The sequence below is a fragment of the Salvelinus fontinalis genome, chromosome 39 (genome assembly GCF_029448725.1).
Source record: "Salvelinus fontinalis isolate EN_2023a chromosome 39, ASM2944872v1, whole genome shotgun sequence".
NCBI classification, from domain to species: Eukaryota; Metazoa; Chordata; class Actinopteri; order Salmoniformes; family Salmonidae; genus Salvelinus; species Salvelinus fontinalis.
The window spans coordinates 7,658,253-7,670,914 of record NC_074703.1 but is presented as its reverse complement, the minus strand read 5'-3'; the positions used below and the strand labels follow the sequence as shown (position 1 = coordinate 7,670,914).

The 12,662-nt window shown below is 47.4% G+C and overlaps 1 protein-coding gene across 3 annotated transcripts in view; it reads left to right on the top strand.

Moving 5' to 3' along the window:
- Positions 1-12,662, top strand: part of LOC129838828 (apoptotic protease-activating factor 1-like) — a 91,658-nt gene that overhangs the window by 36,582 nt on the left and 42,414 nt on the right. For 2 of the 3 annotated variants that reach the window (XM_055906044.1, XM_055906042.1), the window contains one exon: positions 11,035-11,160. In XM_055906044.1, the coding sequence (XP_055762019.1) occupies positions 11,035-11,160 (126 nt within the window). Of the gene's footprint in view, positions 1-11,034; positions 11,161-12,476; positions 12,548-12,662 lie in introns of all 3 variants that reach the window. The other variant, XR_008756907.1, reaches the window with a different exon arrangement.

Genomic DNA, 12,662 nt, shown 5'->3' with positions numbered 1-12,662 from the left:
AGTAAGACTTAGAAACACACACGCATGCAGTACCAGACAGGCAGTAAGACTTAAACACACATGCAGTACCAGACAGGCAGTAAGACTTAGAAACACACACGCATGCAGTACCAGACAGACAGTAAGACTTAGAAACACACACACATGCAGTACCAGACAGACAGTAAGACTTAGAAACACACACGCATGCAGTACCAGACAGACAGTAAGACTTAGAAACACACACGTATGCAGTACCAGACAGACAGTAAGACTTAAACACACACGCATGCAGTACCAGACAGGCAGTAAGACTTAGAAACACACACGCATGCAGTACCAGACAGACAGTAAGACTTAGAAACACACACGCATGCAGTACCAGACAGGCAGTAAGACTTAGAAACACACACGCATGCAGTACCAGACAGGCAGTAAGACTTAGAAACACACACGCATGCAGTACCAGACAGGCAGTAAGACTTAGAAACACACACGCATGCAGTACCAGACAGGCAGTAAGACTTAGAAACACACACGCATGCAGTACCAGACAGGCAGTAAGACTTAGAAACACACACGCATGCAGTACCAGACAGACAGTAAGACTTAGAAACACACACGCATGCAGTACCAGACAGTAAGACTTAGAAACACACACACATGCAGTACCAGACAGGCAGTAAGACTTAGAAACACACACGCATGCAGTACCAGACAGGCAGTAAGACTTAGAAACACACACGCATGCAGTACCAGACAGACAGTAAGACTTAGAAATACACACGCATGCAGTACCAGACAGACAGTAAGACTTAGAAACACACACGCATGCAGTACCAGACAGACAGTAAGACTTAGAAACACACACGCATGCAGTACCAGACAGGCAGTAAGACTTAGAAATACACACGCATGCAGTACCAGACAGTAAGACTTAAACACACATGCAGTACCAGACAGACAGTAAGACTTAGAAACACACACGCATGCAGTACCAGACAGACAGTAAGACTTAGAAACACACACGCATGCAGTACCAGACAGACAGTAAGACTTAGAAACACACACGCATGCAGTACCAGACAGGCAGTAAGACTTAGAAACACACACGCATGCAGTACCAGACAGACAGTAAGACTTAGAAACACACACGCATGCAGTACCAGACAGACAGTAAGACTTAGAAACACACACGCATGCAGTACCAGACAGACAGTAAGACTTAGAAACACACACGCATGCAGTACCAGACAGACAGTAAGACTTAGAAATACACACGCATGCAGTACCAGACAGGCAGTAAGACTTAGAAACACACACACATGCAGTACCAGACAGACAGTAAGACTTAAACACACATGCATGCAGTACCAGACAGGCAGTAAGACTTAAATACACATGCATGCAGTACCAGACAGGCAGTAAGACTTAGAAATACACACGCATGCAGTACCAGACAGGCAGTAAGACTTAGAAACACACACACGTGCAGTACCAGACAGACAGTAAGACTTAAACACACACACATGCAGTACCAGACAGGCAGTAAGACTTAGAAATACACACGCATGCAGTACCAGACAGGCAGTAAGACTTAGAAACACACACGCATGCAGTACCAGACAGGCAGTAAGACTTAAACACACACGCATGCAGTACCAGACAGGCAGTAAGACTTAGAAACACACACGCATGCAGTACCAGACAGGCAGTAAGACTTAAACACACACGCATGCAGTACCAGACAGGCAGTAAGACTTAGAAACACACACGCATGCAGTACCAGACAGGCAGTAAGACTTAGAAACACACACGCATGCAGTACCAGACAGTAAGACTTAAACACACACGCATGCAGTACCAGACAGACAGTAAGACTTAGAAACACACACGCATGCAGTACCAGACAGACAGTAAGACTTAGAAACACACACGCATGCAGTACCAGACAGTCAGTAAAACTTAAACACACACGCATGCAGTACCAGACAGGCAGTAAGACTTAGAAACACACACGCATGCAGTACCAGACAGGCAGTAAGACTTAGAAACACACACGCATGCAGTACCAGACAGACAGTAAGACTTAGAAACACACACGCATGCAGTACCAGACAGACAGTAAGACTTAGAAACACACACGCATGCAGTACCAGACAGGCAGTAAGACTTAAACACACATGCAGTACCAGACAGGCAGTAAGACTTAGAAACACACACGCATGCAGTACCAGACAGACAGTAAGACTTAGAAACACACACGCATGCAGTACCAGACAGACAGTAAGACTTAGAAACACACACACATGCAGTACCAGACAGACAGTAAGACTTAGAAACACACACGCATGCAGTACCAGACAGACAGTAAGACTTAGAAACACACACGTATGCAGTACCAGACAGACAGTAAGACTTAAACACACATGCAGTACCAGACAGACAGTAAGACTTAGAAATACACACGCATGCAGTACCAGACAGACAGTAAGACTTAGAAACACACACGCATGCAGTACCAGACAGACAGTAAGACTTAGAAACACACACGCATGCAGTACCAGACAGGCAGTAAGACTTAGAAATACACACGCATGCAGTACCAGACAGTAAGACTTAAACACACATGCAGTACCAGACAGACAGTAAGACTTAGAAACACACACGCATGCAGTACCAGACAGACAGTAAGACTTAGAAACACACACGCATGCAGTACCAGACAGACAGTAAGACTTAAACACACATGCAGTACCAGACAGACAGTAAGACTTAGAAACACACACGCATGCAGTACCAGACAGACAGTAAGACTTAGAAACACACACGCATGCAGTACCAGACAGACAGTAAGACTTAGAAACACACACGCATGCAGTACCAGACAGACAGTAAGACTTAGAAACACACACGCATGCAGTACCAGACAGGCAGTAAGACTTAGAAACACACACGCATGCAGTACCAGACAGACAGTAAGACTTAGAAACACACACGCATGCAGTACCAGACAGGCAGTAAGACTTAAACACACATGCAGTACCAGACAGGCAGTAAGACTTAGAAACACACACGCATGCAGTACCAGACAGACAGTAAGACTTAGAAACACACACGCATGCAGTACCAGACAGACAGTAAGACTTAGAAACACACACGCATGCAGTACCAGACAGACAGTAAGACTTAAACACACATGCAGTACCAGACAGACAGTAAGACTTAGAAACACACACGCATGCAGTACCAGACAGGCAGTAAGACTTAGAAACACACACGCATGCAGTACCAGACAGGCAGTAAGACTTAAACACACATGCAGTACCAGACAGGCAGTAAGACTTAGAAACACACACGCATGCAGTACCAGACAGGCAGTAAGACTTAAACACACACGTATGCAGTACCAGACAGGCAGTAAGACTTAGAAACACACACGCATGCAGTACCAGACAGACAGTAAGACTTAAACACACACGCATGCAGTACCAGACAGACAGTAAGACTTAAACACACACGCATGCAGTACCAGACAGACAGTAAGACTAACGCTTCGAACACACCAGCTGCGTCATTGCATCACTGCTGCATAACATTTTGCGCAACTAGGCAACTATACTGATGCAGGTACCTTTTGCAAATGGTCGCATGCGGTTGGACACATGGAGGAGAGAATCATTTTCGCACTATCCTCAAAACCGTGTCTTTTTGACACAACTGCTGACAGCTACAGGGACATAAACACAAAAATGCTGCTTGGAGACAAGTGTCCACGATAGTAGGATTGCCAGGTCAGTTTAGTAGTGAGCTTGTGCTAGATGTGGCTAGTTAGCGTTAGCTAGCTAGCTAACCTAGCTTGCTAACCTAGCCAATGAGGTGTATGTGAAAGAAATAGTCAAATAAATTATGCTAGTTACTACCCCTAATAACTTTACCAAATGTTCATGTTTGAAAGAGTGTGAATGCTAGATAAATAGTAATGGAAATGGTAGATACTACTGTACCCCTGATAATTTGGTCAAATTACCGTGTGTCGAATAAATAATATACTTGGCAAATAAATAAATAAATGTAAAGAAATTATGCAATCAAACTGTTTTTATGTAATCCCAATTTTTTACTGAATGTGTGCAACAACAAAAAAATCTACATTCATATTTTGCTACTTTCTGTCAAGTCCACTCATACAATTTGATGCATACGTTCGATTTATCGAACGTATGCACCACACAGAACGCACTGCAACTGCCTCTGCAACGCAATGCTGCAAGGCAAATGCAGCGTTCCATTGGAAATGAATGTACTTCTGGTGTATCGAAACGCAATGACGCAGTCGGTGTGTTCAAAGCGTTAGAAACACACACGCATGCAGTACCAGACAGACAGTAAGACTTAGAAACACACACGCATGCAGTACCAGACAGTAAGACTTAAACACACACGCATGCAGTACCAGACAGACAGTAAGACTTAGAAACACACACGCATGCAGTACCAGACAGACAGTAAGACTTAGAAACACACACGCATGCAGTACCAGACAGGCAGTAAGACTTAAACACACACGCATGCAGTACCAGACAGTCAGTAAGACTTAAACACACACGCATGCAGTACCAGACAGTCAGTAAGACTTAGAAACACACACGCATGCAGTACCAGACAGACAGTAAGACTTAGAAACACACACGCATGCAGTACCAGACAGACAGTAAGACTTAGAAACACACACGCATGCAGTACCAGACAGGCAGTAAGACTTAAACACACATGCAGTACCAGACAGGCAGTAAGACTTAGAAACACACACGCATGCAGTACCAGACAGACAGTAAGACTTAGAAACACACACACATGCAGTACCAGACAGACAGTAAGACTTAGAAACACACACGCATGCAGTACCAGACAGACAGTAAGACTTAGAAACACACACGTATGCAGTACCAGACAGACAGTAAGACTTAAACACACACGCATGCAGTACCAGACAGGCAGTAAGACTTAGAAACACACACGCATGCAGTACCAGACAGACAGTAAGACTTAGAAACACACACGCATGCAGTACCAGACAGGCAGTAAGACTTAGAAACACACACGCATGCAGTACCAGACAGGCAGTAAGACTTAGAAACACACACGCATGCAGTACCAGACAGGCAGTAAGACTTAGAAACACACACGCATGCAGTACCAGACAGGCAGTAAGACTTAGAAACACACACGCATGCAGTACCAGACAGACAGTAAGACTTAAACACACACGCATGCAGTACCAGACAGTAAGACTTAGAAACACACACACATGCAGTACCAGACAGGCAGTAAGACTTAGAAACACACACGCATGCAGTACCAGACAGGCAGTAAGACTTAGAAACACACACGCATGCAGTACCAGACAGACAGTAAGACTTAGAAATACACACGCATGCAGTACCAGACAGACAGTAAGACTTAGAAACACACACGCATGCAGTACCAGACAGACAGTAAGACTTAGAAACACACACGCATGCAGTACCAGACAGGCAGTAAGACTTAGAAATACACACGCATGCAGTACCAGACAGTAAGACTTAAACACACATGCAGTACCAGACAGACAGTAAGACTTAGAAACACACACGCATGCAGTACCAGACAGACAGTAAGACTTAGAAACACACACGCATGCAGTACCAGACAGACAGTAAGACTTAGAAACACACACGCATGCAGTACCAGACAGACAGTAAGACTTAAACACACATGCAGTACCAGACAGACAGTAAGACTTAGAAATACACACGCATGCAGTACCAGACAGGCAGTAAGACTTAGAAACACACACGCATGCAGTACCAGACAGACAGTAAGACTTAAACACACATGCATGCAGTACCAGACAGGCAGTAAGACTTAAATACACATGCATGCAGTACCAGACAGGCAGTAAGACTTAAACACACACGCATGCAGTACCAGACAGACAGTAAGACTTAGAAACACACACGCATGCAGTACCAGACAGACAGTAAGACTTAGAAACACACACGCATGCAGTACCAGACAGACAGTAAGACTTAGAAATACACACGCATGCAGTACCAGACAGGCAGTAAGACTTAGAAACACACACACATGCAGTACCAGACAGACAGTAAGACTTAAACACACATGCATGCAGTACCAGACAGGCAGTAAGACTTAAATACACATGCATGCAGTACCAGACAGGCAGTAAGACTTAGAAATACACACGCATGCAGTACCAGACAGGCAGTAAGACTTAGAAACACACACACATGCAGTACCAGACAGACAGTAAGACTTAAACACACACACATGCAGTACCAGACAGGCAGTAAGACTTAGAAATACACACGCATGCAGTACCAGACAGGCAGTAAGACTTAGAAACACACACGCATGCAGTACCAGACAGGCAGTAAGACTTAAACACACACGCATGCAGTACCAGACAGGCAGTAAGACTTAGAAACACACACGCATGCAGTACCAGACAGGCAGTAAGACTTAAACACACACGCATGCAGTACCAGACAGGCAGTAAGACTTAGAAACACACACGCATGCAGTACCAGACAGACAGTAAGACTTAGAAACACACACGCATGCAGTACCAGACAGACAGTAAGACTTAGAAATACACACGCATGCAGTACCAGACAGGCAGTAAGACTTAGAAACACACACACATGCAGTACCAGACAGGCAGTAAGACTTAAATACACATGCATGCAGTACCAGACAGGCAGTAAGACTTAGAAATACACACGCATGCAGTACCAGACAGGCAGTAAGACTTAGAAACACACACACATGCAGTACCAGACAGACAGTAAGACTTAAACACACACACATGCAGTACCAGACAGACAGTAAGACTTAGAAACACACACGCATGCAGTACCAGACAGACAGTAAGACTTAGAAACACACACGCATGCAGTACCAGACAGACAGTAAGACTTAGAAACACACACGCATGCAGTACCAGACAGACAGTAAGACTTAGAAACACACACGCATGCAGTACCAGACAGACAGTAAGACTTAGAAACACACACGCATGCAGTACCAGACAGACAGTAAGACTTAGAAACACACACGCATGCAGTACCAGACAGACAGTAAGACTTAAACACACATGCAGTACCAGACAGACAGTAAGACTTAGAAATACACACGCATGCAGTACCAGACAGGCAGTAAGACTTAGAAACACACACGCATGCAGTACCAGACAGACAGTAAGACTTAAACACACATGCATGCAGTACCAGACAGGCAGTAAGACTTAAATACACATGCATGCAGTACCAGACAGGCAGTAAGACTTAAACACACACGCATGCAGTACCAGACAGACAGTAAGACTTAGAAACACACACGCATGCAGTACCAGACAGACAGTAAGACTTAGAAACACACACGCATGCAGTACCAGACAGACAGTAAGACTTAGAAATACACACGCATGCAGTACCAGACAGGCAGTAAGACTTAGAAACACACACACATGCAGTACCAGACAGACAGTAAGACTTAAACACACATGCATGCAGTACCAGACAGGCAGTAAGACTTAAATACACATGCATGCAGTACCAGACAGGCAGTAAGACTTAAACACACACGCATGCAGTACCAGACAGACAGTAAGACTTAAACACACACGCATGCAGTACCAGACAGGCAGTAAGACTTAGAAACACACACGCATGCAGTACCAGACAGGCAGTAAGACTTAGAAACACACACGCATGCAGTACCAGACAGTAAGACTTAAACACACACGCATGCAGTACCAGACAGACAGTAAGACTTAGAAACACACACGCATGCAGTACCAGACAGACAGTAAGACTTAGAAACACACACGCATGCAGTACCAGACAGGCAGTAAGACTTAAACACACACGCATGCAGTACCAGACAGTCAGTAAGACTTAAACACACACGCATGCAGTACCAGACAGTCAGTAAGACTTAAACACACACGCATGCAGTACCAGACAGGCAGTAAGACTTAGAAACACACACGCATGCAGTACCAGACAGACAGTAAGACTTAGAAACACACACGCATGCAGTACCAGACAGACAGTAAGACTTAGAAACACACACGCATGCAGTACCAGACAGACAGTAAGACTTAGAAACACACACACATGCAGTACCAGACAGACAGTAAGACTTAAACACACATGCATGCAGTACCAGACAGGCAGTAAGACTTAAATACACATGCATGCAGTACCAGACAGGCAGTAAGACTTAGAAATACACACGCATGCAGTACCAGACAGGCAGTAAGACTTAGAAACACACACACATGCAGTACCAGACAGACAGTAAGACTTAAACACACACACATGCAGTACCAGACAGGCAGTAAGACTTAGAAATACACACGCATGCAGTACCAGACAGGCAGTAAGACTTAGAAACACATACGCATGCAGTACCAGACAGGCAGTAAGACTTAAACACACACGCATGCAGTACCAGACAGGCAGTAAGACTTAGAAACACACACGCATGCAGTACCAGACAGGCAGTAAGACTTAAACACACACGCATGCAGTACCAGACAGGCAGTAAGACTTAGAAACACACACGCATGCAGTACCAGACAGGCAGTAAGACTTAGAAACACACACGCATGCAGTACCAGACAGTAAGACTTAAACACACACGCATGCAGTACCAGACAGACAGTAAGACTTAGAAACACACACGCATGCAGTACCAGACAGACAGTAAGACTTAGAAACACACACGCATGCAGTACCAGACAGGCAGTAAGACTTAAACACACACGCATGCAGTACCAGACAGTCAGTAAGACTTAAACACACACGCATGCAGTACCAGACAGGCAGTAAGACTTAGAAACACACACGCATGCAGTACCAGACAGGCAGTAAGACTTAGAAACACACACGCATGCAGTACCAGACAGACAGTAAGACTTAGAAACACACACGCATGCAGTACCAGACAGACAGTAAGACTTAGAAACACACACGCATGCAGTACCAGACAGGCAGTAAGACTTAAACACACATGCAGTACCAGACAGGCAGTAAGACTTAGAAACACACACGCATGCAGTACCAGACAGACAGTAAGACTTAGAAACACACACGCATGCAGTACCAGACAGACAGTAAGACTTAGAAACACACACGCATGCAGTACCAGACAGACAGTAAGACTTAGAAACACACACGCATGCAGTACCAGACAGACAGTAAGACTTAGAAACACACACGTATGCAGTACCAGACAGACAGTAAGACTTAAACACACACGCATGCAGTACCAGACAGGCAGTAAGACTTAGAAACACACACGCATGCAGTACCAGACAGACAGTAAGACTTAGAAACACACACGCATGCAGTACCAGACAGGCAGTAAGACTTAGAAACACACACGCATGCAGTACCAGACAGGCAGTAAGACTTAGAAACACACACGCATGCAGTACCAGACAGGCAGTAAGACTTAGAAACACACACGCATGCAGTACCAGACAGGCAGTAAGAATTAGAAACACACACGCATGCAGTACCAGACAGACAGTAAGACTTAGAAACACACACGCATGCAGTACCAGACAGGCAGTAAGACTTAGAAATACACACGCATGCAGTACCAGACAGGCAGTAAGACTTAGAAATACACACGCATGCAGTACCAGACAGGCAGTAAGACTTAGAAATACACACGCATGCAGTACCAGACAGGCAGTAAGACTTAAACACACACGCATGCAGTACCAGACAGTCAGTAAGACTTAAATACACACGCATGCAGTACCAGACAGGCAGTAAGACTTAGAAACACACACGCATGCAGTACCAGACAGGCAGTAAGACTTAGAAACACACACGCATGCAGTACCAGACAGACAGTAAGACTTAGAAACACACACGCATGCAGTACCAGACAGACAGTAAGACTTAGAAACACACACGCATGCAGTACCAGACAGGCAGTAAGACTTAAACACGCATGCAGTACCAGACAGGCAGTAAGACTTAAACACACACGCATGCAGTACCAGACAGACAGTAAGACTTAGAAACACACACGCATGCAGTACCAGACAGGCAGTAAGACTTAGAAACACACACGCATGCAGTACCAGACAGGCAGTAAGACTTAGAAACACACACGTATGCAGTACCAGACAGGCAGTAAGACTTAAACACACACGCATGCAGTACCAGACAGGCAGTAAGACTTAAACACACACATGCAGTACCAGACAGGCAGTAAGACTTAAACACACACGCATGCAGTACCAGACAGACAGTAAGACTTAGAAACACACACGCATGCAGTACCAGACAGACAGTAAGACTTAGAAATACACACGCATGCAGTACCAGACAGGCAGTAAGACTTAAACACACATGCATGCAGTACCAGACAGGCAGTAAGACTTAAACACACACGCATGCAGTACCAGACAGACAGTAAGACTTAGAAATACACACGCATGCAGTACCAGACAGGCAGTAAGACTTAAACACACACGCATGCAGTACCAGACAGACAGTAAGACTTAAACACACATGCAGTACCAGACAGACAGTAAGACTTAGAAACACACACACATGCAGTACCAGACAGACAGTAAGACTTAGAAACACACACGCATGCAGTACCAGACAGACAGTAAGACTTAGAAATACACACGCATGCAGTACCAGACAGACAGTAAGACTTAGAAACACACACGCATGCAGTACCAGACAGGCAGTAAGACTTAGAAACACACACGCATGCAGTACCAGACAGACAGTAAGACTTAGAAACACACACGCATGCAGTACCAGACAGGCAGTAAGACTTAGAAACACACACGCATGCAGTACCAGACAGGCAGTAAGACTTAGAAATACACACGCATGCATACAAAACCTGTTAAAAGCAACAAGTTACGATCAGTGTGCACGTGAACTGAAGGATATTTACTAGAGGGAGGTGATACAGAAAGCGTCTCCCCCTCTCGCTCCCTCCCCCCAGGTGTGGGACATGTCTAGTGGTGAACGGCTGAAGGACCTAGTGTGTCACCAGGGGGCGGTGCTAGCCTGTGACGTGTCGCCTGACGGACAGCTCTTCGCCACCACCTCCGCTGACAAGACTGCCAAGGTAACACACAGACACGTGTCATCAGTATGTGACAGTACCTAGCCTAAATTCTTAGATCTGTGTGAGACAGACATGTTGTCTATATCATGATCCTTTCAGAACCGTGTGTATAGTGTACATTATTATGCGGTCAACTAAAGATCATTGGTAGCTTGAGGTGAACGTGAAGCAGATGGTTACTGCGGTCACTAACTTAGCCAGCGGTCAAGCCGCCCACACGCCTCCCTGCCCCTCCAGGGGTCAAGCCGCCCACACGCCTCCCTGCCCCTCCAGGGGTCAAGCCGGCCCACACGCCTCCCTGCCCCTCCAGGGGTCAAGCCGGCCCACTCTCCTCCCTGCCCCTCCAGGGGTCAAGCCGGCCCACTCTCCTCCCTGCCCCTCCAGGGGTCAAGCCGGCCCACACGCCTCCCTGCCCCTCCAGGGGTCAAGCCGGCCCACTCTCCTCCCTGCCCCTCCAGGGGTCAAGCCGGCCCACACGCCTCCCTGCCCCTCCAGGGGTCAAGCCGGCCACTCTCCTCCCTGCCCCTCCAGGGGTCAAGCCGGCCCACACGCCTCCCTGCCCATCCAGGGGTCAAGCCGGCCCACACGCCTCCCTGCCCCTCCAGGGGTCAAGCCGGCCCACACGCCTCCGTGCCCCTCCAGGGGTCAAGCCGGCCCACACGCCTCCCTGCCCCTCCAGGGGTCAAGCCGGCCCACACGCCTCCCTGCCCCTCCAGGGGTCAAGCCGGCCCACACGCCTCCCTGCCCCTCCAGGGGTCAAGCCGGCCCACACGCCTCCCTGCCCCTCCAGGGGTCAAGCCGGCCCACACGCCTCCCTGCCCCTCCAGGGGTCAAGTCGGCCCACACGCCTCCCTGCCCCTCCAGGGGTCAAGTCGGCCCACACGCCTCCCTGCCCCTCCAGGGGTCAAGCCGCCCACTCTCCTCCCTGCCCCTCCAGGGGTCAAGCCGGCCCACTCTCCTCCCTGCCCCTCCAGGGGTCAAGCCGGCCCACACGCCTCCGTGCCCCTCCAGGGGTCAAGCCGGCCCACTCTCCTCCCTGCCCCTCCAGGGGTCAAGCCGGCCCACTCTCCTCCCTGCCCCTCCAGGGGTCAAGCCGGCCCACACGCCTCCGTGCCCCTCCAGGGGTCAAGCCGGCCCACTCTCCTCCCTGCCCCTCCAGGGGTCAAGCCGGCCCACTCTCCTCCCTGCCCCTCCAGGGGTCAAGCCGGCCCACACGTTTTTGCCCTCGATCGTCCTTCCTCGTTCTCTCCATCAGTTTGTATTGTTCCCTCTTTCTTCTATTTTCTATCCTTGTTTCCCCCTCCTTCTTCTGTCAGTTGCAGGATCATTGAGTTGGTCACTCACTGTGGAAATGGCTATTAGGTCAGCATCCAAATTGGCATTGGAGGTGTGTGTGTGTTGTAATGGTTCAGAGCTGGTGTTCCCATTAACCACACTGTTTATTACTGTTCACTAGACCAGCATGCTTTCATTAGTGCTTTGGACCTAGACACTCTGGTAAT